At 43.7% G+C, this 25,996-nt stretch overlaps 1 protein-coding gene across 13 annotated transcripts in view; it reads left to right on the top strand.

The window, feature by feature from the left end:
• The window catches only part of ACOX3 (acyl-CoA oxidase 3, pristanoyl), a 97,209-nt gene that overhangs the window by 13,520 nt on the left and 57,693 nt on the right, over positions 1–25,996 (top strand). For all 13 annotated transcript variants that reach the window (XR_014792505.1, XM_084859867.1, XM_084859868.1 and 10 more), the window contains exons 4-11: positions 9,623–9,697; positions 10,955–11,044; positions 15,012–15,155; positions 16,492–16,580; positions 19,781–19,877; positions 20,157–20,339; positions 21,189–21,311; positions 25,384–25,504. Coding sequence is in view for 12 of the 13 variants with exons in the window: in XM_084859867.1 (XP_084715993.1) it covers positions 9,623–9,697; positions 10,955–11,044; positions 15,012–15,155; positions 16,492–16,580; positions 19,781–19,877; positions 20,157–20,339; positions 21,189–21,311; positions 25,384–25,504 (922 nt within the window). In the remaining variant the exon portion in view is untranslated. The remainder of the gene's footprint in view (positions 1–9,622; positions 9,698–10,954; positions 11,045–15,011; positions 15,156–16,491; positions 16,581–19,780; positions 19,878–20,156; positions 20,340–21,188; positions 21,312–25,383; positions 25,505–25,996) is intronic.

Here is a 25,996-nt window from a genome sequence, read left to right as displayed (position 1 = left end):
AGTTGCCTATGCTCATAAAGCCCACTGAAAGGTATCCCTTCCTTCTCATCCATGTGGGAACAAATGATACCACCAAGCAGAGCAATGAAGAAACCACATCAGCCTTTGAAGCTTTGGGAAGGAAACTCAAGAACTTTGAGGCCCAGATAGTTTTCTCATCCATCCTTTTAGTAGTGAGAAGAGGGATAGCAAGGGAAAGAAAATACTCTGAGTGAATGACTGGCTACGAAGGTGGTGCCAACACAAGAGATTTGGATTCTGGGACCACGGGCTATACTTCCTGGAAGATGGACCATTGGCAATGGATGTGTTGCACCTCACAAAGGCCTGGGAAGAATGTGTTTGGCCACAGCACGAAAAACTTCATCAGAAGGGCTTTAAACTGAATCCTGTGGGTATAGGAGACGTAAAGTTAGGGATAATAATGGACTAAGGCTCATGCACTGCAACGGAGAGAACAGCTCTAATAGCATCCAGAAATAGTCTTCAGAAACACGTAGGAAGAAAGCCAGACCATAAAGCACATGGTCTAGAATGTCTATACACTAATGCCCAGAGTATGGGAAACAATCAGAACAAACTTGAACTCTTAATACAGGAGGGATATTATGACTTGATAGGTGTAACTGAAACTTGGTGAGATGATTCCCGTGACTGGAATACACAATTGAAGGATATAACTTGTTCAAAAAGAACAGGAGGAACAGAAAGGGAAGTGGAGTTGCACTATGTGTTCAAAATACATCTCTCTGCTCAGAAATACAGGAGGATGAGCTTGGTAGCCCCATCGAGAGCATCTGGGTTAAAATAAATGGAGCAAAGAATAAAAGGAACCTGGTGGTCGGACTCTACTACCAGCCACCCAATCAAGGAGAAGACGAGGATGAAACTTTTGAAAAGCAATTTGCCAGTGTTTCAAGGAAGCAGGATGTAGTAGTAATGGGGGACTTCAATTTCCCCGATATTTGTTGGGAGACAAATTCTGCAAAACATGGCCCCACCAAGAGATTCCTGACTTGTGTTGCTGATAACTTCCTCCTACAGAAAGTAGAGGAAGGAACTAGAGGATCGGCTATCCTTGACTTGATCCTAACCAGCAGAGATGACTTAGTGGATAAAGTAGCAGTTACGGGAACTCTGGGGGAAAGTGACCATGTTATACTCGAGTTCTTGGTTCTAAAGGAAGCAAAAGCTGAGTGTAGCCAAACCCGTACCCTGGACTTTAGGAAAGCCGATTTTAATAAACTCAGAACAATGATTAGTAAGATCTTATGGCAAGCAACTGTAATGAGAAAAGGAGTCCAAGATGGATAGGAGTTTTTAAGAAAGGAAACTCTAAAGGCAGGTAGCACAGAATTGCAGGGATGGCATCAGGAAGGCTAAAGCTGAGAACGAGCTGAGGTTAGCGAGGGATGCTAAAAGCAACAAAAAGGCTTTCTTCAGATATGTGCATAGCAAAAGACAGAGGGGAGAAATGGTGGTTCACCTATTAAATAAGAATGGCAAAATGATAACAGATGACAAAGATAAGGCAGAAGTGCTCAATTCCTACTTCGGCTCAGTCTTATTTATTTATTTATTTCATTTCTATACCGCCCAATAGCCGAAGCTCTCTGGGCGGTTCACAAAAATTAAAACCAAACAACACACAATAAAACAATTTAAAATATATAGAACATTAAAACCACAATATAACAATACAACCACAATAAAACCTAGCAGCAGTACAGGAGTTTAAAATACAGATTTAAAACAGCAAAGATAAAAATTTAGAATGCTAAAATGCCTGGGAAAATAAAAAGGTCTTCACCTGGCGCCAAAAGGAGTACAATGTAGGTGCCAGGCGAACCTCACTAGGGAGCTCATTCCAGAGCCGGGGTGCCACAGCAGAAAAAGCCCTCCTCCTAGTAGCCACCCGCCTCACTTCCTTTGGCAGGGGCTCACGGAGAAGGGCTGCTGCTGATGATCTTAAGGTCCGGGCAGGCACATATGGGAGGAGGCGATCCTTCAGGTAACCTGGCCCCAAGCCGTTAAGGGCTTTGAATGTTAACACCAGCACTTTGAATCGGGCCCGGAAATGGACTGGCAGCCAGTGCAGCTGGAAAAGTACTGGCGTAATATGAGCTCGCAGGCCAGTCCCTGTTAACAATCTTGCTGCCCTATTTTGGACCAGCTGAAGTTTCCGGACCGTTTTCAAAGGCAGCCCCACGTATAACGCATTGCAGTAATCCAGACGAGAAGTTATCAGAGCATGGATAACTGTAGCTAGGCTATCTCTGTCCAGATAAGGGCGTAGTTGGTATACCAGCCTAAGCTGATAAAAAGTGCTCCGTGCCACTGAGTTCACCTGTGCCTCAAGTGACAGTTCTGGATCCAAGAGCACCCCCAAACTACAAACCTAATCCTTTAGGGGGAGTGCAACCCCCTCCAGAACAGGTTGAATATCACCTAGCCGGGCAGATGAACCACCCACTAACAGTACCTCCGTCTTGTCTGGATTGAGTTTCAGTTTATTAGCCCTCATCCAGTCCATTACCGTGCCCAGGCACTGGTTCAGAACAGCCACTGCCTCACCTGGTTTTGATGAGAAAGAGAGGTAGAGCTGGGTGTCATCCGCATATTGATGGCACCTCAGCCCACACCTCCGGATAACCTCCCCCAGCGGTTTCATGTAGATGTTAAACAGCATGGGGGATAAAATAGAGCCCTGTGGAACCCCATGGCACAATTGCCATGGCACAGAGCAATAATCCCCCAGCACCACCTTCTGGAATCGGCCATCCAAGTAGGAGCGGAACCACTGTAGTGCAGTGCCTCCAACTCCCAACCCAGACAACCTATCCAGAAGGATACCATGGTCGATGGTATCGAAAGCCGCTGAGAGGTCCAGGAGAATCAACAGGGTCGCACTCCCCCTGTCCCTCTCCCGGCAGAGGTCATCCCACAGGGCGACCAAGGCAGTTTCCGTTCCAAAACCAGGCCTGAAGCCCGATTGAAATGGATGTAGATAATCCGTTTAATTCAAGAGTGCCTGGAGCTGTCCTACAACCACCCGCTCAAGCACCTTGCCCAGGAAGGGGATGTTGGCCACTGGCCTATAATTGTTAACATCCTCTGGGTCCAGGTTAGGCTTTTTCAGGAGTGGTCTAATTACTGCCTCTTTTAAAGCAGCAGGCACCACTCCCTCTCTCAAGGAGGAATTTACAACCTCCTGGGCCCAGCCGGACAACCCCTCCTTGTTTGATTTAATAAGCCATGAAGGGCAAGGGTCAAGCACACAAGTGGTCGATCGGACTTGGCCAAGCACCTTGTCCGCATCCTCAGGCCTCAGTAACTGAAACTCATCCAATAAAACTGGACCAGACGGTGCTCTGAACGCCTCTTCTCCCGAAAGAGGGTCTATGACCCTGCTGGCAAAGGCGAAGTACAGGCTGAAGGGTCAGGATTGCAGCTTGAGATTATTAGGCATATGGTCAAATAACACCTAATTACTTTGAATGAGTTCAGATCTCCAGGGCCGGATGAACTGCACCCCAGAGTCATAAAGGAACTGGCAGAAGAGCTGTCAGAACCACTGTCTATTATCTTTGAGCAATCATGGAGGACAGGTGAAGTGCCAGATGACTGAGGAGGGCTAATGTCCCTATCTTCAAAAAGGGCAAAAAGAACGAACCTGGGAGCTACAGACCAGTCAGTCTGACATCAATCCCTGGGAAAATTCTGGAGCAGATGATAAAGCAATCCATCTGTAAGCACCTTGAAAACAATGCAGTGATGACTCGAAGCCAACATGGATTTGTCAAGAACAAATCCTGCCAGACTAAACTGATCTCATTTTTGGATCAGGTCACCTCCCTTGTGGACTGTGGGAATGCTGTGGACATCATATACCTCGACTTCAGCAAAGCTTTCAACAAAGTGCCCCATGATATCCTGATGAGCAAACTAGCTCAAAGTGGGCTAGATGAAGCAACTATCAGCTGCATCCACAGTTGGCTACAGAATCGGACTCAAAGAGTGCATCTCAATGGGATCTTCTCAAACTGGGGAGAGGTAATGAGCGGGGTACAGCAGGGCTCAGTCCTGGGCCCAGTGCTCTTCAACATTTGTATTAATGACTTGGAGGAGGAGGTGCAGGGAATGCTGATCGAATTTGCAGATGACACAAAATTGGGCGGGATAGCTACAAAATTCAAAGAGATCTTGATAGGCTGGAGCACTGGCCAGAAAATGACAGAATGAAATTGAACAGGATACATGCCAAGTTCTGCACCTAGGAAAAAGAAACCAAATGCACAGTTTAAGATGGGGGATACATGGCTCAACAATACTACAAGCGAGAAGGATCTTGGACTTGTTGTAGATCACAAGCTGCATATGAGCCAACAATGTGATGTGGCTGCAAAAAAGGGAGATGCTCTTTTGGGATGCATTAATAGAAGCATAGCTTCCAAATCCCAGGAAGTACTATTTCCCCTCTCTACTCAACACTTGTTAGGCCTCATCTGGAGTACTGCATCCAGTTCTGGGCACTGCACTTGAAGAAGGATGCAGACAAGCTGGAGAGAGTTCAGAGGAGGGCAACAACGATGATCAGGGGACTGGAAATAATACACTATGAGGAGAGACTGAAAGAACTGGGCATGTTTAACCTTGAGAAGAGAAGACTGAGGGGAGATAGGATAGCGCTCTTCAAATACTTGAAAGGTTGTCACAGAGAGGAAGGCCAGGATCTCTTCTCGATCATCCTGGAGTGCAGGACACGGAATAATAGGCTCAAGTTACAGGAAGCCAGATTCCGGCTGAACATCAGGAAAGACGTCTTGACTACTAGAGCAATACGACAATGGAACCAATTCCCTAGGGAGGTAGTGGGCTCTCCCACACTGGAGGCATTCAAGATGAGGCTGGACAGCCACTTGTCAGGGATGCTTTGACTTGGATTCCTGCATTGATCAGGGCGTTGGACTCAATGGTTTTGTAGGCCCCTTCCAACCCTATGATTGTATGAACCCTGTGAGGTGGGTTGAGCTGAGAGTCCTTGACTGGCCCAAAGTCACCCAGCGAGCCTCCATGGCCAAGTGGGGAGTAGAACCCGGATCGTCCGGCTCCCCATCCAACACTCTAGCCACGACACCACACTGTTAGCTGTGCATGCTTCTATTTTATGTTATCAAACCAATTTCGGGGAGAGGGTGCAATGTGTTGGGAGCAGGAATTGTGCACCCAGCCCCCCCGCCCCCCGCATCTCTCCCCTGCCCTAGTTGTGGTGTTAATGCTGCTGGGAAGCCATTTTGTTTGTATATGAAACATTTATCCCCCACCTTTCAACCCCTGAGGCTACCTAGGTCTGCCAGTCTAATAGCTTTGCCTTGACAAAGTGATTGCCTGAATGAACCTGTGCATTGTATGGCACCAGAATATCTCCTGTTAACATTGTAGAGTGGTACTTTGAGTGATCTTTTCTCTTATACTGAAAGTTGGCACTGTTTCCTCCCCCTTCCAGTAGGAGGGGTGCCAGTCAGAGAGTGACTAACATCAAGGGTCAGGGAATTCCACCCCCCTTGGCCTGGAGCCTTTCCACCCTCTGCCCCAGAGCCTGACAAGCTTCCCGCTTTGCATACTGTTAGCTACCCATGTGCCAGACACCCCAGTCTCACTTCAGAGAGAGAGAAAAGGAGCAGATTGCCTGGAGATACTCCCCAGGCACAACCTTCCTGTTTTGCTTTTATTGTGTAGGTTACACTATGCCCCACAACACTGCTTCATCACAGCCCACTTTAACCCAAGAAACAGGAAAACTAATATCCTACTATAACTCTCTTTCTCTTGGCCCTGTAAGGTCCCTGGCTTTGGCCCTTCCCAGTGGTTAGAGTCCACACACGCACACGCACACACATTGTGGAAATTGGGGATGGTGAGTGGAGTTGTCAACCTGCCAGTCCTTTAGAGGGCAGACGTTCTCCACTGCTGGCTCAGACCACTGTGCTGCCTTCCTTCCAGCCTGGGGGAGGGCAGAGTCTTTATGCTAAGTAGCTTCATGCCACCCTGCCACTGCTCCAGGTGTTTCTGTCACTGCCCTGCCCTGATGGATAGGAACGCTGCTACACTGAAGAGTCTGTTTCTGTTAGGCCACAAGGACTGCTCCAATTCACCACCTCCCCCCATGGGTGGCAACATGTTGCATGTAAGCCTGGGGCAGCCGCTCTTACAAAGACAGCGCTGAGCTGTGTGCTTGGTGGCGAGAAACTGAGCAAACCATATCAAATGGGGGCCCCTGCCAAAGAAAGTGAGGTGGGTGGCTCCTAAGAAGAGAGCTTTGTCGGTTGTGGCACCCTGGTTGTGGAATGAGCTTCCCAGAGAGGCTCACCCGGCGCCTACATTGTGCTCTTTTCACCATCGAAGACCTAATTTTCCCAGGCATTTTACTCCTTCAGTTTCTGTTGTTTTTAAGTCAGTTACTATATTTTAAACCTTTGTACTGCTGGTAGGTTTTATTTTGGTTTTTATTTTTATTTTATACTGTTGTTTTAGATGTTTAAAAGTTTATATTGTATTTTATCATGTTGTATTTTATGGTTTTAATTGTTGTGAACTGCACAGAGAGCTTCGGCTGCTGGGCAGTATAGAAATGAAGGAAAGAAAGAAATGAGTGAGCCCATGTTGGGTTTGAAGGAGGAGTGGCAGTCCTTACCTCTCTGAGTGAGAGCCTGGGGAGGGACAGAGAGGAGGCGCAGGGAGAGAGCGGGGAGGAAGGGAGCCACAAGTGAGGCCTCCAGCCAGTGTGTGTGACTTAATTGTGCTGTACCAGGCTGCTGCTGTAGATTAGAATGAAGATCTCGCTGGCCTTGTATGTCACATATTTTATTTCTATGTTAGGTTTTATTCTCTTTCCTGTTTGCTTTTAAACTGTTGGATTAGATCCATTTAGGGCGCAATCCTATGCATGTTTAAATGGAAAAAAGGTCCTACATCTCCATGCTGGCTGGGGAATGCTGGGAGATGTAGGACTTTTTTCTGTCTAAGCATGCATAGGATTGCATCCTTATTGTTTTATATTGTTGCTATAGTTGGATTGATTAATATTCTCATGTATTTACTTATTGATACTAAGGTTATTTGTAACACAAAAAGGAAAGGTAGCCACGTTGGCCGTAAGGAAACCTAGTATGGAATTTGGAATTATGGCTATTTATAATTGTTCATGCTATGTTTTTGCATTGTTATATTATTTGCTGATGTTTTGAGCTGCTTTCAGCACAATCTTGTTGAAAAGCAGAATATGAAAGAATGAATGAATGAGTTGGCCAACGGTCAGGAAAGCTGGCCATTATAGTCCAAAATATCAGTAGGGCACCAAGTTGAGGAAGGCAGCTTTAGGAATGTAAAGTAGCCTTCATGTTCCTAAAATTATATTGTACATAACTTGGTTTGCTCTTAAAATCATAATTATGTTTGAAAACTTTAAAAAGTGAACTCAGTAAATTTGTAATTAATGTCTGAATAAATTATACTTTTAAAATTTAGTATACCAACCATGATAATTTTATGAGCAAACCAAGTCATACATAACATATTTTAGGTTCCTAGTTTATGTCTGACCAGAGGGAACTTCAAGTAGTCCCTGAAACATATGAATCACCCTAGAAGTCAGAAGAAGCAGGAAGAAATGGAGGTAGAGGAAGACAAGTCTAGAAACACAAGACTCTGTAGAACAAAACCCAGACTCTCAAGAATGTATATTTTCTTCCATATTGCGATATTCTGTCTCTATTCACATGTTGGGAAACTGAACATAAATGTCTTTCAGTAAAAGATACATTGGATAAATAATTTTAATAAGAAATGGAAGAAATAACTATGCTGAGAATCTTACAGAGAGATTAAAAAACATTTTCCCCCACAGCTTCATTATTTCCAGATATTTTACATCTCTAGTCTTTGTATAAAAGTTCTCTCATTACATAGTTTTAGAAATCATTTGAATGGGGTAAATGCTGGGTAACAATATATAAACACTTCATCTTAAATTCTAAAAGAAAATACTTCATAATCCAAAGCTATTCAGTTTTTTGGAAAAAAACAAAATTGGCCTTTGGAAAAAAACAAAACAAGGAAAACATGTCGTCGTCCCCCCCCCCCCCAAATTTTTCTGGTTTATTTCCAGGCCTTCACATCTCAGCATAGTAGTGCTGAAACGTGTTTGGGTTTTCCTAACCCTGGGATGGGGAACCCCTGGCCTGTGGGGATTCTTATCCAACCTGGCAGCATCTTCCCTTGGCCTTGGCCTTGGCCTGTCTCCTGTGCCACAGAGGGAAAATCGCTTATCTCTCTGGTGAGCAGCTTTTCCCTGCTTATCAGTTCAAAGGGCTCCCTTTAAAAAGGAGCCTAACTTCTTTTTCATGAATGCTGTCATTATTCCTCCACCAGAGGGCAGCAACACATCAGCCTCTTGAGGGGCAGAACTGCCCTGATGAACAGAAAACCCTTTCTCCCATTCCTCATTAGAACAGAGCATGGCAGTGTGATAATTGTCCTCACTATCCTCACAAGAAACTTGCCCAGAACCCTTGCCTGCCCTTACCAAAGGCCAAGAACCTAAATCTTCCATTATTAGATTAGTCAGCTAATCTTGTGCAGGTTAGTTTAACAGTTCACTCCATTATTCAGATGGGGATTCAGTTGGCAAGTGGTTCATCTGTTACTTGCACAGCTTAGTGTTTGATGCTAGAAGTCATTTTACAGCCAGTTGAAATGGCTTGAAACAAAGTATTCCGTTCTGGGAATTAAAATTCACCCAACGATGAAAAGTTCAGTTTGAGAGTGTTTCAGTTTCTTATAATGACAAAGCTAGCAGAATGAATAGAAGGAGAAAAAAAAGTGCTTTAAAGTTGTCTCCTTTGTTAATTAAAACACTGTATATATAGCCATAGCGTTTTGTGACTTGGTCTTGGCACATGTAGAAGTGGCTTGCCAAAAATGACATCCCTTATTACAGCAGCGGGTGGGTGCTCTGGCTTCTTCCACAGGGGATGTGAGGGGAGTCGGTGTTCAGAATTCTTCCAACACCTCCCACTGGCTCGTTCTTCGTCCCCCAAATTCTAGTTGTACACTTAGGTGACTTTATAATTTGAAGCCTGGCATCCTCAGCAAGCTCACGGACCAAAGTTGTTTCCTCTGGGAAGAAAAAAGCTTATCTGAAAGTCACTTTGGTCTAGAGTGGGACGTTTTTTGCTTCTTCCTTATGCTTGCTATGGAACATTTTCTGGCCTTCTGGAGGTGCTGTCCGCTGGAGAAACCAACTATTGTTTGAGAACAAGGAAGTATTCTAGATATTTTGATTGTCTTGCATATTTTACGTCAATGTTTAACTGCAAAAATTAAGCAGAAACTATTTTCTTGTAACTGCTGTGCTTGCTGCCACAGAAACCAATATAAAACATTTCTTCCTGGGGAGGAGGGAGGGGACAACTTACCTATTGATTTGAGCAGCAAGCGGTGCTGTGTCATTACCTACTGGAACGTTTCATTCTGACCCTTTTCTGTCCTTTGCAACTCTTTGTCCATTTTTAAAAAAAATCTGTTTCTTGTTCACATCTGCTCCTTGCCTTGATATTTACAGGCGTTCAAGGGTGCAATTGAGAGTACGGGCTCTGAAAGACATGGCGAATTTACTAAACAAAATGAAAATATGGAGGTACTTCTTTTAAAACTGGCTTTATTCATCCTTTGAATTTTTTTCTCTGGAACTAATTTAAATTTATGCTGTTGCCTTTGCTTTTTAAAATAAGATAAAATATTAATGCATGAAAATAATTAACACATTCTAACAAGCAGTATCTGAAAATCCCTTGTAAAATGAGCTGCTTCATTTTAATTTATTAGTTCTGCTCTGTTAGTACTGGAAACCATTATTCTTCACACATTAATATTCTCTTGGACTCAGTTTGGATATTCATCGGTTATGACACTGTTGCAGATCATTGCAGAATAATCAATACCAAGGTCTTGTATGAAAGATAAATGACAATAGTTCAACAATGCCTTGTAGTTCTTCAAAGACCCAAACAGATTATTTTTTTCTGCAGTGCAAGTAGAGTTCTTCGACACAAAACCAGTCCAAAAGACATTCACCCTGGCTCAGTTAGGGGCAATGCATATCCATGCACACATTCCAAGCTGGATGAGCCAGTTCTGTGTACATTATTCTCTTTCCTAATCCTATAGCTGAACAGTTTTCAAAAAGGATAAAATTAGCCAGTTAGCTGTTCAGATAGGGGAGGTGGGCTAGATTGAGTGCCTCTCCAAACAGTGGGACTGGAGGATTTTTAAAGGGCTCAGTACACATTCCCTTGGATCAGAGGAAGACAATATATCTCTAATTTCTTAATCATTTTTTCCGTTTTGTTTTTCTTTGCTATCAACACATTGACAAGAATATTGTCTGTTGCTGAAGTGACCTGCAATTAACACTTAACCTTGCCTTAGACTTGATCCTAAAAGGCAAGTGTTTGTGAGTGTGATATATATATTGGGCTCAGCCCCCCTCCCTCTCCTTCCAGCCCCCAGGAGGAGATGAAAAGCCTGGGGGGCAGAGGGGGACTAAGCTGCTCTACAGTATAACCGCAGGACTCACCGTGGAGACTCTTCAGCCACGGAATGACCGTGCTCAGCTCCTGTTCCTGGTGCCAATGCAGAAATGCTTTCTCTAGGATGAGCTTCTCCAGAGTGAAGTCACAGGACAGTGGTTGACCTCTGTCCAGCTACAGGGCAAAGAGCAAACCCTCAGTGATATATGGTTAGGGCTTGAAACTTACAAATGAACAGCTGGAAGATTATAAGTTGAAGCCATGGTGTAACTCCTTTAAAATCAAGATCTCTCATTTATTTAACCTTTGCAGTACTGTGGCTTGAATTGCACATCATAACTTAATTTTGTGTATTTTGCCTATAGAATTTTGGATGTTTTGCTCTGACTGAAGTAAGCCACGGTAGCAATACAAAGAATATACGGACTACTGCCAGTTATGACCCAACTACACAGGTTAGTTTGCAATCCACTGAAATTCTCCTTTAATATTTTGTCATTAACATTTTATTGAAGTAATACTTTGTACTTCTGAGCCCTAATACTTCGTACTCTGGTCTTTTATCTATTGGAACCAGCCAAAGTTATTTAATGTGAATTAAAGAGACACATTTTTCAATGTGCAATTGCAATAGAAATGAAAGAAAGCATCTAACAACATGGAATTAAGGCTGCGGAGTTTGTGGTGCTTGTTAAGGGTAATTCCATGGTGAACAACATAACATTTATAAGTTTCTTTACATAATATTTTGTGTTTTCGGTAATATTATTTAAACCACGTTAAACTATTTGTGTATTAACTGGCTTTATATTCCCTACAGACATAATCAAGAAATATGCCACATGTCTTTTAAATACTTCCTTTTTATTTTGTTTTAAAAGATTTGACCAACATAACAGTTTTGCAACTTCAAGAATTTATCTGTAACTTAGACAATTGTATTCTCTAAAACTGTGAATAAAATATTCCATCTGCAGCAATATACATAAACAGCTAAGGTTTAATGGGCAAGTATCAAACTTACTGTAATGTTTATCTGAAACTGAAAAAATGGTTTTCTGGCAAATGACCTGTGGCCAACATAATGTGACCAACGTAACATCTAATGATCTACTGATGGGCACACACAAATAAATGCCTCCAGAGCAAGATATTGTGCATATGACACTTTCCTATGCATTTACAGGTTGTAGGTCAGTACCAAGTCCGTGTGGAAAGTTGTAATGCCCATGGGGATTTACACTTGGCTGACCTTCTGTGAGAGGAAGTGCTCTGCTTGCGAAAGGACCCTCTGCCTGATTTGTGGGGATCCTCCTCCCACACACACAGAGCTCACCCCATTCAGCAGGGTCTCAGACTGTTTGCACATAACAACAACTCATATGTTTAAAAACAGATGGGTTGTCTGGAACGAGCAGGAGAGAGCAGGTGCACCCACCTCTTCCCCTTTTACTCAGCAGCCCATGACCAGTTCAGCAACCCACAATCAGCTCCTGCTGAGCATGACATCTGAACCCAGACCACTGGGTTGTGTAGAGGCTTAAAAGGTAAAGGTAAAGGTGTCCCCAACCAGTCGTGTCCGACTCTAGGGTGCAGTTCTCATCCCCGTTTCTAACCCGAAGAGCCAGCGCTGTCTGAAGACGCTTCCGTGGTCATGTGGCCGGCATCACTGAACACCGAGGTGTTTGTTGTCTCTCCCTCTCGTGCACGACAACCCAGTGGTTTTTTAAGTGATGGGTTGTCATTATGTGCGGACCGGGTCTCTGTTTAGCATTTTCAGGGGCTGCTGTGGGAAGGTAGAGATTGGGAAGTCCACTTCCACCAGTGCAGTTTCTCTCGTGTAAATCTGGAGCCAACTCCCTGTGCTTTGTTAAAGACATACCCTAAATCTTCCCATATTGACAACACATCATGCTGATTATATGCCTTTCACTTGATTTACATTCTCAAACATCTTTTCAAGGTCTTTTTTCTGCCCATCTAAACAAAGCTATCAAAGGCCATCCCAGATTTAAAAACAAACATTGCTTCTGCAGAATGGTTCTCAAAGAGTTCCATAATGTTTAGTAATGGCAAAAAATGCCCCTCTCATGGGTTTGGGACATAGATAGTACAGTAAGGAGAAACTCTGGGGCACTTTGAAGATGACAATAGGATTAATAGAGAGGAGAACTCTTTCTAGACCAAATCGCAAGATATGTAGTCATTTGAAACAAGTGGAAGAGCCGGTAGTTGAAAAATACAAGATAGCAGTACTTTCATTATTTTCCTGTTCTGCTTATCAAATAGCTTTTGACCATAATTTTTCAGTTTTAATTTGGAAGAAGCCAATTATCTAGATCCATTTCAATCGGGCTTCAGGCCTGGGCATGGGACAGAAATGGCCTTGGTCACTTTGGTGGATGATATGAGGAGGGCTTTGGATAGGGGTGAATGCTCATTCCTTGTTCTCCTCGACCTCTCCACGGCTTCTGATACTGTTGACCATGGTATCCTCCTGGACCGCCTGGAGAAGATGGGCATTGGGGACATCGTATTACAGTGGTTCTGGTCCATCCTCTCCGGCAGGTACCAGAGGGTAGCACTGGGAGAGGAGGTGTTGGACCCGTGGCCGCTCATATGTGGGATGCCACAGGGTTCCATCCTCTCCCCGATGCTATTTAACATCTATGTGAAGCTGCTGGGGGCTATCATCAGGAGGTTTGGGGTGCAGTGTCATCAATATGTGGATGACACGCAGCTCTACCTCTCGTTCAAATCTTTACCAGGGTTGGCCGTGGAATCCCTGTCTAAATGTCTGGAGATGGTGACTTGCTGGATGGGGAGAATAAGCTGAAGCTGAACCCTGACAAGACCAAGGTACTTTTGGTGGGAGAGAAGAGGAGGCTGGGGGATGTTGACCTGGTGTTGAATGGGGTACGGCTACCCTTGAAAGACCAGGTCCGCAGCCTGGGGGTCATTTTGGACTCCCAGCTGTCCATGGAGGCTCAGGTGTCAGCTGTGAGCCGGACAGCGCTGTATCAACTCCATCTGATGCGACGGCTGCGCCCCTACCTTCCTGACCATCTGCTCCCATCGGTAGTACATGCCCTGATCTCCTCTCGTCTAGACTACTGTAATGTACTCTACCTGGGGTTACCCTTGAAGATGGTTTGGAAGCTGCAGCTGGTGCAGAACGCAGCGGCTCACCTGATTAAAGGCAACTACCGGTGTGATCACATCACTCCAGTGCTGAATGAGTTGCACTGGTTACCAGTTGTTTTCCAGGCCAAATTCAAGGTGTTGGTTTTGACCTTTAAAACCCCATACGGTTCCGGCCCAGCCTGTCTCAAGGAGCGCCTCCAGCAACACCAGACAGGCTGCTTAACAAGATCAGCCTCAGATAGCCTTCTCTCTGTCCCATCAGCCAGGACAGCTAGGCTGGTAAGGACGAGGGAGAAGGCCTTCCCTGTGATGGCCCCCACTCTGTGGAACTCCCTCCCTAGGGAACTCTGCCATGCCCTCTCTTTAATGAGCTTCTGCCACGCACTGAAAACTTGGTTATTCAGGCTGGCATTTGGGGTGGGTTAGGGTATTTTTAAATAATGTTTTAATGTATAATTTTACTGTTTTAAATTGTACCGTTGTACATCGCCCAGAGTAGCTGAGTGACTGGCCAGATGGGCAATTAAGAAATTTAATAAATAAAATAAATTCAGTTATGAGCTTTCTAAATGGGGCAGGTCGTATGTAACAGTGGTAAATAATGAGTTAATTAACCTATGATCTCTGGGAATATGTACTGTGTGCAAGCCGCTTCCACTTACTTTAAACAACCTCCAGTAGGCATGATCTGAGGTTGTCAGCATGCTGTGCGAACCCAGACCACTGGGTTGTGTAGGCAGTTAATCCAAAAACAAACCATGGCATAACCATTGGGTTATTTAGCCCCTAAATAACCTAGTAATCCGGGTTTGGATGTCACGCCGACAACTTCCAATCACACCAATTGGAGGCTGTTTACCGTAAGCTGAAGCAGCTCATGCATAGCAGAAGTCCCCACAAATTGTGAGTTAAATAACCAACGATTTGCCGCCATGACATGCTAACCAGGTCTATATTGACTGCTATAACCTGTAGCACTGCTGGAGTATGTCTTGTGGCCTGATTATCTGATACAATCTTGCCTGATTATCTGATACAAGCATGGTAATGTGGCGTTTAAATCTACTTCTAACTGTCAGGATTAGGCTTTAATGCTTCCTGAAATAAGTGCAAGATTAGTTGTGAGAATTTCTGTAGAAATGTTTTCTATTGCGTTTCTTTCTGAAACATTGACAGTATAAAGTAGAGGTGGTCAACAGATTCCTTCAGCTTTGTACTTTGATAATGAATGAAAAATATCTTACAAGATTCATATGTTTTCTCTTCTCAACTGTTTAGGAATTTGTTATTCACTCACCTGATTTCGAAGCTGCCAAGTTTTGGGTTGGCAACATGGGGAAGACTGCAACACATGCAGTTGTCTATGCTCAGTTGTATACTCCAGATGGCCAGTGCCACGGACTGCATTCCTTCATTGTCCAGGTGGGAATGTTTCATTAAACTGGGTCGCTTGTGCCATTTGCATAGCATAATTTCACAGCTGAACACCACACATTCTGTGAAATGGTTAGAGAAAAATGTCGTATTTGATGTCACTAGAAATTCAAAGTCTGTACTGTGTTTAATCTATTCACTGAAGGATGCAATATAGTAATAAATAGAAGAAAGGGTAATTCTCTCTCTAACACATGCAGGTCAATAGTACTCTCTTACATAATTTCAACTGGACCAGCTGTTGTAGTGTAGAGCTACCCTGAAAATAATTCTGCTTTTCCTCCCCCCCCCCCCCCAAGACCTCATCATCCTTTACCAATGTGTTATTCCAGCTCCGTGGATAGCCCCATATTACTGCTTTCCACTTGGGAAATGGCAGCAGCATTATCGCAATTGCAAAATATTGCTATCATGCCATTAAATGACTGGCCTGTCACCTATGGGCCTGGTCAGACAAACATATTTCAGTGCCTTTGCCCTGCTTTGCCCAGGCAAACTGTGATGTGTGATCCAGTGTAATGCTAGATCTCTATGGACTTGGGAGATACCTTCCTGAACTCACTATCTGTTTAGGTCTTTCATTCTGGGTTTAGACAATAAGTTTGGGGAGATTGCAGGTATATATGAACATGGTATTATGCTGGGTCATATGTTATTTTCTACCCATGAAAACAAGAATGGGGAGCAGAAGAAATGGGGAAGGAAGAGCACAGCAAATGACTACGCATCACTGAAACTCACATGCCTCTCATACCATATAAAAATGTTTTTTTCTGAAGAGCATCTACTATAACAATCATATAACATATTGAAATACATGGTGACCCCTATAATGGAGTTGTGGGTGGGTTTTGCCCCCAGTACAATGTTGTCCCGAAGTACACTCACTTATATGAGAGAAAGTAAAGGGTCCACTAAGAGAAGTCCTTCTAGTGACTAAGCCTGCCGCCCCCCCCGATGACGCCAGTGCCATCAGAGGGGTGGGGGAGAGGATTTCCCCCTTCTCAACCCATGCTCTATACTGTAGCCTGTTGACTAGTCCCAGAGAACTCAGTGAGAGCCATTTAAAATGGAGCCAACCCCTGCCTTTAAAGTCATACTACAAGTCCCACACGACTCCATTTCTCGGTCATGCTAGGAATTTCGGAACTGGCTTTTATCAGTCTGTAGCGTGCATTGTAATAGATCATACAAATAGTTAGAACAAATAAATCTACACAGAATTCTTCTTAACCTGAACTGAAGGATAGTTCAGTGACTTCTTGTAAATGTTTTCATAGATTTGAAATATTTCATGGATATATAATGAGAGCTTTTGTTACAGATTCGAGATCCAACGACGCTTCTTCCTATGCCAGGAGTGATGGTTGGTGATATAGGTTTGAAACTTGGACAAAATGGTTTAGATAATGGGTAAGTGTACACCAAAATACTCTGTTCCAACAGCAGCTCACAAAATAGTGTGGCAGAAGTTATAAGCAACTTGTGTAGACCTCTAGAACAAAAATCTTGGGAATTGTCGTTTAAGGGAATTCCCTGTCTGGTGTGAGGAGGCATCTATGATGATGGATACTTTACTTCAAGTCTCTCTCTGCATGGAGAAAGGCACTCAGCTGGTGCTTGGAGGAGTGTGGAAGTTCCCCATCCAGCTCAAAGAGGCTTGGCCTCCCTCCGAGGGCCCTGCCCTCTTCCCTTCCCAAGCTGCACCCCTCCCTAAGCACTGTATCCTCTTGCAGATGCTTTAGCCCTATGTAGGTGTTAGTCTACAGCACTTGCAGGGCCAAAGTCCAGGTGGGATGTGTACAAGCAGGTACCCCCCACCCCCCCTCGGCCACATCGTAGACATTTTTTGCCTCTGTTTCTTATTCTAACACTGCCACTTTCCTCCCAGATTGCTGCCAATTCTTTTCTAAAATGCTTTCCAATCTAGTCCTATCCTAAAATCCTCAGCCTTTCCTAAAATCCATTTGTTGTTACTTTTGATTTGTTTTATAGGTTTGATTTCAGTTCAGTGTTTTCTGTTTTGATATGTGTGACCCAGTTCCTTTGATCACCCCAGCTTAAACAAACCACTGTGTCTTGTTCACACCGTCATGATCGTGTGAACCGGGCCTCTGTGTTTCTAGTCTTTGTACAATACTTTGCTTTCTCTCAGGGCTGGTTCACATGATACGACAGCCCATCATGGGTTATTTAACCCTTGATGAGCCACAGCACATGCCAGCTGCCATTCTGAATATGCCACCCCCAGTTGGGGGATTGCTGTGTCATCTGAACCTGGCCATCAGGGGTTATGTGAGGATTAAACAATATAATATGATGGAAATCAGTACCTCACTTTTTTGGGAAAACCAAAACTTTGTACCCCATTGACTATCACTGCAAAATCAACAAATGTCCATAACCTTTTTATTTTTGACAGACATGGATGAAATTTGGAGGCATAGTAGCAATTTGAGTGGATGCATTTTCAGATGCAGTGATGTTTGTGCAAGTAGCCTTTACTATTTGATATTTTGATAACTACCTATAATTGTTTTATTTCTTGACATAATTGAATGCAATTTGCAGGCCTCCTAAATTTCAGCCTGCTAAATTTCAGATAAATAGGTCAGTGTGGTACATGTATGTGTGTGCGTGTGTGCACGCAAGAGCAGCCTTTGCAGTCTGGGGGTTCTCAAAAAAGGATGGACTTTTCCCCCTATGTCCTTTGTGGAGAATTGTTATGAAAGTGACATACATCATAGAGGTTATTCTAAAAAAACACCCATGAAACATTTCAGAGGGGAGGTGCAGTGGCTTTTACACAAAGGGAAACATTTAAAAAATTCTGCAGGGGAGGGATTCATTTTTCCTCCATTCCTATGGGTTTTGTAGCCATAGAAATGGCAACCATCATAACTATGTCTCTAGGCAAGAAACCTGAAAAGAATTCAGAAGGGTAGGTGCAGGGCCTAGGAAATTGTGATGAATGAAAAACAGTTTAAGGCATTTTTGTTTTCTGCTCAACTGGCACCAAGGTAATTGTGTAACTCTTTATTAATATGTTTATAATAAAATGCTTGTGCACCTTATATACTGTACAATACAGTACATGGGGTGTGTATATGTAAGTCACCCACCCACACATGCACACAAAGAACACAAAAACACACTGTGTGTGTTTGCACAACACACCAGGGCTCACCATGTGTTAGTTAAGTCGCAGTGAGCTGCAGCGTGTGCCAGGCATGATTTGAATATGCAACTTCCAATTGGGGGTTGTTGTGTCGTGCAAACCCGGCCATCAGGGGTTATTAACATAATAATATTAATCTTTTAAAGTTTTTAAAAATAATATTTCAGTATCTTGTCAAACATGTAACAATTATGTTGAAAGGACTTGGAGAATTTTGTCTGTAATGTCTTGCCATTACAAAATACTATGATTGCAATGAGGTTAAACTATTGTAGGTGGGGTTTTCTGGTATTTTTGTAAGAATGTACTGCCAACAGCTGTCCAACAGGTGGCATAAGAACATAAGAGGAGCCCTGCTGGATCAGACCAAGGGGTCCAGCTAATCCAGCATTATGTTCACACAGTGGCCAACCAGCTGTTGAGCCCACAAGCAGGACACGAGTGCAACAGCAGCCTCCCGCCTATGTTCCCCAGCAACTGGTGTACATAAGCCTACTGCCTCTGGTACTGGAGGTAGCACATAGCCATCAGGACTAGTAGCCACTGAGTTATTTTTATTTACCTTCTGCTTTGCCATCATTGTCTGTGGACATTTGAATCTGATTTAAATTGTAGAGCAGCTCCTAGCTCTGAGGTTTTTCATGGTAATAAAAGAGGACTGTATGCAGTTTTACAAAGTAAATTTAATGATCAATTGAGATTAAATGTTTGTTGAAACTCAAAATATTTTCTTGGGAGCCCAAGCAGGATTGGGGCCATGGTGTGCAGACAGTGTAGCTAAACTTTTCCGCCCATGCCAAACGCCTGCTTCAGAAGCTGCTATTGGCCCTGACTGAGAAGCGTCCATTAGCACCAATGAGAGCTTCCTTCTAGGAGTGAATAGCAGCTGGCGGGGGGGAGGGGTCTATTGGGACTGTAGCGGGTGCGGAGTGGGGAGATTACCATGATTCTGATCTGGCAGGGGGGGGCTGCCACAGCTGTTATTTTGAAAAGAAAAAACCAGACACATTAAATGCATTCATGCATTTAACATCACATCTTTTTTGGCTCTGAGAAACTCTGATGTCTGTCTATGTGTTTGTGTCCCTGAATTCAACCTTTGATTTAGACAATGCTTCTGATCCACAGGCATCCTCTCTGGGCAGTATCCAGCAAGGCTGCTGTGGTCCCCCTGATTGTGTTGTGCCAATAAGAAATGACCATTTGTGCAACAGGGGATTAGCAGTTCTAAAAGTAACCCCAGAAACCAGCAGAAACACTCATTTCCAGATCACGAGCTCCCCTTCTGACCTGCCCCATTCCAGAAACAAGTGTTTCTGTTAATTTCGTGTTGCTTTTAGAAGGACTAACTCCCTGTTGTACGAAGAGTTGGTCCCCCTGGTGCACAGCCATAATAGGATACTGCCCTCTGAATTGAATTCTTTTACATTGGCAGGTTTGCCATGTTTCACAATGTCAGGATACCAAAAGAGAACTTGCTGAACCAAATTGGAGATGTCACAGCTGAGGGGGTGTATACAAGTGCATTCAAGGTATGAATTGTGTTTAATTATCATCAGTCTGCTTAATGCACAGACTCAATCTCTATTAGCAAAGGATTCCTCTTATTCACTAATCCTTTTAGTTCATCCTCACATGCTGTCTGGATGATTTTCACCAAAGTTTATCACAGTATATGAAGATTAAGATCCTAAAACACTATGTCATCCTTTCAGTGTTAACACTTGGTATACTTCAGAGAACTTGTTATAAAATGTTTTTTAAAGTTCTTAAATTAAAGCCTTTCTATTTGTACGGCCTTATTTCTCCAGGATCGCAAGCAGCGTTTAGGAGCTTCCCTTGGTGCTTTGTCCAATGGAAGAGTTATGATCATAGCCATGTCTGTGGTCAATTTAAAGCTTGCCATAACCATAGCAATTCGCTTCTCAGCTACCCGACGCCAATTTGGACCAACAGAAGATGAGGAAATACCAGTTCTCGAATACCAAATGCAGGTAAAAACCTGGACCTCTGTTAAGTAGTGAATTTCATACGTGGCAAGGGTCTGGCTCAACACAGAATCTAACTTGAAAGACTGATGTAAGTCCATGGGTCTGTCTTTAATATTCACAGGAACTTTACTTTCAAATGCCACAAAACTGGGCAATACTCATTGTTGGTTTTTTAAACCAAAAGTTAGGTATATTTCTTAATATCTAAGAGCATTGGCTTCTTCATGAGTAAAGATAACTATTTGCTTGGAACTGGAAGACAGTATGTAGCAGCTACTCATGGTTATCAGGGGAGAAAAAGTGTTTAGCTCAGCACAGCTCCATGTTTAACGAGGAGGGCTGTTTTTTAGATGTAATTTGAGTGCCTAGGGACACAGTCCAAGGCATGTTTATACAGAAAAGGTCCTACAACTCCCAGCATTCCCCAGTGTGCATGGCTGGCTGGGGAATGCTGGGAGTTGTAGAACTTTTTTCTGCCTAAACATGCCTAGAATTGCACCTTTTTATTCTTTTAGCAATGTAAAAGAAGCTTGAAATAAAGATGAACATAAAATTATTATCCAGTTCACTTTTCTGATATGACATGCCCATCTTTCTAAAATACATTCATTTACTGTTAAAATAAACTGGCTCATAAGAATCCAAAGTAATGTACATGTTTTGGAAGGGTGGAGTCCGAATGAAACAGGATTGGAGAGGATTTAAGCTATCATTGAAAGAGGGTTCCAAAAATTGCTGCTTTTGCATAACTTGTGGAGGGGATAAAATATTTCCTTGATTTGTTTGTTAAGTGTTTTTAGTGCTGTGTCTGTCTCCCAGTTTTCCCTGATGCAGATTTCATTTTCCTTCCAGCAATGGCGCTTGCTTCCTTATTTAGCAGCCACTTATGTCCTAGACCATTTCTCCAGAACGTTGTTCATTAATTTCATAGAATTCAACATAGGTCTCCTTATGAAGGACAAGAGTTCACAGCAGGTGAGAGGTCCGTCAGTTCTCTGCATAAGCGCTTGTATGAGGCATGAGTGTGTCCTCTGTTTGGACTGGTAGGATCCAAGAGTACCCCTGTCTGAAAGGTGGATTTATTTTGCTCCCTTTTGTGGATTCTTCACTAAAATTCTTCACAGCCCCAAACATGGCAACTGCCCCTGATTTCATGAGAGGGAAGCAGTGGCTATATTCCCAGTTCTGGGGGAAATGCACAGTACCATTACCTGCCTTATAATGAATAGAATGGCCTGTTCTCCAGGTTGTTGTGAGGAAAGCATCCCACAGTGAGGAAACTCCCCCTATCGCCCAGGAAAAGCAGAGACCCGCATGACTGAGTTTTAAACACTCTGTCCATCCGAAGGTCCTCCTAGGCAGTTCGTCCCTGCTTTTCGCCCAGGACAGAGCTAATTCTCATCTCCTCCTAACTCAAGCCTATACTTATCACTGTTTTCTAAAGCACTTTACCGCTTTGACTTCTTTCTCACAGCCAGCTTTTATTTTTTTCACCCTCCTTTCCTGGGAAAAAAGTTTCTGTTTTGCTTCTTGTTTTCTCTGCCACTCGCCTACCATCTTCTATGTCCCCCCCTCTCCCCCGCCGCCCTTGCTGGGGAAGAAAACCATTTCAAAGCCTGAAAAGAAAAAGAAAACAATGACTCATGTGAGGGTTGTTAGGAAGCCAGTGGCAGACAGTCCTCGCCTCCCTGTGATTTCGTGGACCGCACCCAGGAGGATCAGATCAAAGATCACTAGCCTGCCAGCTCTGGCCACCTGCTGAATCTTGTAGATGCCAGGGAAGGTGTAATCCTGGCCTCAGAAGAAGTGACCAATGTCAAAGGAGTCCAGGCACCCATGTCCAAGGACCACGCCACCCTCTCCTGAGATGATGGAGAGCCCTTACTTCACCTCCAGTCAGGCTCAGAACAGGAGGAAGCAATGGAGCAGCAAGGGCTACACACTCTGACAACATCAAGGGTGAGATCAAGTCAGGGGTTTTCCCCCCTCCCCCACAGGGGATTTCTAGCAAATAAAGTGAGTGGCCATTTTAAGTTGCGGTTTCAATTCCAAACTGCAAAGAGAAGCCCTTCCTTCACCTCCTCCATTACTCAGATGGGAAACAAGGAGATACCCCCGCCCACACACACGCACACACAGTTAGATAAATCAGTCTTATCCCAAATCACTGTGGCAGTACTAGACAATCGAACTGACCATTTATTAGACAAACCTTGAGACTAAGCCATGCTGCAAAGCGCGCCAGAAGCTTGTGCACTTCCAAGTCTTCCTCCTCTCCTCCTCCACACTTAGAAAACAAAAATAAAATACAACGTCAAAATCAAAATGACCTACCCCTACACATAGACATCAGTCACCAGCAGGCTCTGGGAATGACTTTCTAGACCCATGCCCCACAGACACAGGTCGTACTAAGAGATCCAAGACCACCTTGGCTGAGCCCCACTCTGACAGTGATTTCCCCATAATTTCACTTCAGGAGTCCATCTCACAAGGTGATGCAGGGGGATGGTCAGAAATAGGGGTTACAGAGGATTCCTCATCTGATCGATTATTTAACAAAGAGGACTTTTTACCTTTATTGTTGAAAGCAATTGCCTCCCTAGCTAGTGACCCAGCATAACCTGGGAAACAGCAATCGTTATCTAGAGGGGAGGCAATGTTTCTGGAATCCAAGCCAACCACCAGAGAGGTATCCTTTCCTAATTCCTTTAATAAACCAATGAAGGAGGAGTGAAAATCTCCTCTCCAGGGAAAGAAGGGGACCAGTGCAGCACAGAGATTTTACACTCTTCCACATGATGTGATGGAAGAACTAAACATCCCCTTAGCAGACACCCATGTGGCGGCCTTTCTCTCAGGTGCTGTAATGACAAAAAGATGGTGACATTCCACTAAAAGACCATGGGGAAAGGAGATCTGATAAGCTTTTAAAAAGGCACATGAAGCTTTGGCCTTGGCTTTAAGGGCCTCAGCAGTATCATCTTATTTTTTCAGAGTTTCTATCTTGTTGGTAGAAGACATAATAAATGACAAGGTATTAGATGAGACCACATTATACAGAGGACTGATCAAACTCTAAATCTTTTGCCTTCCTGGCTGACGCCACACAAGATGTGCTCCAATTTACAGCCTGCTCCATAGCTCCACCAGTATAGCCGGACATTCCATTTGGCTCAAGCACTGAAATGTTGATCTTCCCTCAAGGGGAAATCTTGTCACCTGTACCTTTTGCAGGTGCATTTTCACCAAGATCATGGTGTCACTGGTAGCTCACCTCTGGCTAGAAGGTGTGCATATTTACCCATATTTGGACGACCTTCTCATTGGTCCGTTTCCAGTCACAAAGCCTCAAGATCTGCAGGCCATTGTCGAATGCCTAGAATGGCATGGCTTCATCACAAACAGAAAGAAGAGCCACCTAACACCTACCTAGATCCCCACTCATCTAGGAGCACTCATCAACACCATCAAGGGCTTCATATTCCTCTCTCCAGAGAGAATAGTCAAGCTTCAGGGCCATTCGAGGGCAATTCAGTGGTAAAGAACAACCAACTTAATGGATGCGGCACATCTTCTGAGTTTGATGTTCTCATGCCTTGGCATCCTCCCTTGGGCCAAACTGTGCTCTCACCCCCTACAGTGGTTCCTACTACCCTTCCAAGTACTGAACTGCCTACTCCTGGCTGCTTTTTGTCTGTTTCCACGGCAAAAAAAAGCTCTCTAAGAACGCAAGAGTGCCTAAAATTTCAGCCGAAGTTCAGAAAAAGAAAAGGAGAAAGGAATCTGAAAAAAGGATTTCTGAACCAAAGACCATCCAAAAAAACAGTCAAACTTTGACTCCAGCTCCTTCGCCATTGTTGGATTCCCCTGTATCGACACGAGGCCCATCAGGATTGGTGGCGGATCCCAAGGCTCCTGAAGTGTTGATGCCAGAGCCAATTCTTCTCTCTCTCTGTGCCCTGAACTAGGCAGTTCTATTTTTCTTCACTTACTGAGAATCATTCTGCATCTTTCTGAAAGGACTGAGACCCTTTCAAGGCGAACACAGGGGTGCTCATGCTTCCCCAGCCGATTCCTAGAACTCACACCTTTCTACAGACACTACTAACCTTTTAGTTCATTCTTTCATTATTTCCTGCATTGATTATTATAACATTCTTCTTGTTGGTCTTCCTGCTTCTTCAGTTAAGTGTCTTCTGTCTGTCCCTAATGCTGCTGCTTTTCTGATGTTTTCTGATCACTGTTTATTACTCCATTGTACTTTTGTCTTCATGGGCTTCCTCTTGTTTCTCATCTTTACTTTTAAGTTTCTTGAAATTGCTTTCAGATGTCTCCATGGTCTTGCTCCGCTGTGTCAATCTCTTCTTTCTCTATATGCTCCTACTCACACCCAGTTGCTGTACAGATACCAGTCTCCTTGTTCAGCCTAAGGTTATCCACTCTATTCCTTGCCTATGTCCCTTTTCCCATGCAGCTCCCTGTCACTGGAATGCCCTTCCACCTGATACCCAGCTCTTTCTCTGATTTTACACTGAAGCACTTCCTTGAAACACATGTGTTTGCCATGGCTTATACCAATAAACTCTCCTCCCGTTTTATTTTCCTTTTTTTTCCTTTCCTAATGTGTTCTGCCTTTGTTCTTAAGGATACTTAGATTGTAAGCGTGCAGGCAGAGCTGTGTTGTGTTTAATTTTTTTACAACACCTAGAAAAGTAATAATATAGTAATTTGACAATCAGATTCACAAGATCCCTTTTTAGAACATAGAGCACTTCCTAAACATGCAGATGCAGACCCTCTGAATCTGCATGTTGTATTCAGTAAAAGGCAGGAAACTGCCAGTTATTAGAACATTTTTAAACGATTATGTCCCACTCCTTTCACTGAGCCCCTCCTCTTCCCACAATTAGGGATTACTGGTGGAACAGGGGCCCATCACTGACTTTCAAAGGAGACACACTTGATGTAGCAGGGGGCTTTGTAATGAATGATGCTGCATGTTAGCTTCTGTGTTCTTTACCATTGTTCATTCCTTTTCTGCAAGGCTGAACTTGGACGTGAGATACATGCCTTATCTACTTCAGGCAAACCGCTGTCCTCCTGGCTTGCACAACAAGGAACTCAAGAATGTCGAGAAGCATGTGGGGGACATGGCTATCTGGCCAGTAAGTTAACTGCTTGGTCATCAGTACAGTTAAATGGACATACAAACTCTTCATCTAATTCTGTCTGTGCTGCAATTGCTGTTTTGCAGATCATCCAGGTACCTTTAACTTGCTTGTTTGTTTCCCAAGTTCAGCTGAGAAACCTGCTCAAATTGCTAAGTTCATCATCTGAGGCCCTTCCCCACGCACCCACAGCAGCAGAACTTAGTTAGGAGGTGACCAAGAAAGGGCCTTCTCAGTTGCAGCACCATGTTCATGGAATCTTCTCCCCAGGGAGAGTCAACTAGTGCCAAATTTAATTACCTTTAGGCACCATGCAAGTAACTTCTTAAATGTTTGATTCTGAGGATGCTATCTGCTGATTTTATTGTTTTACCTCCCCTGCTATTTCAGTGCTGCTATTGTATTTATTGAATTAACTCTTTTATTCTTAATTAGTAAGCCCCTAGGACATTTTAAAAACTGAAAGGTGAGGTAAGTTCACTGCCAGTT

The sequence above is a fragment of the Heloderma suspectum genome, chromosome 5, assembly GCF_057233095.1.
Source record: "Heloderma suspectum isolate Gila_16-S chromosome 5, 16-S_ref, whole genome shotgun sequence".
Classification (NCBI taxonomy): domain Eukaryota; kingdom Metazoa; phylum Chordata; class Lepidosauria; order Squamata; family Helodermatidae; genus Heloderma; species Heloderma suspectum.
The sequence above is the reverse complement of the archived record's forward strand: the minus strand, read 5'-3'. Positions and strand labels throughout refer to the sequence as shown.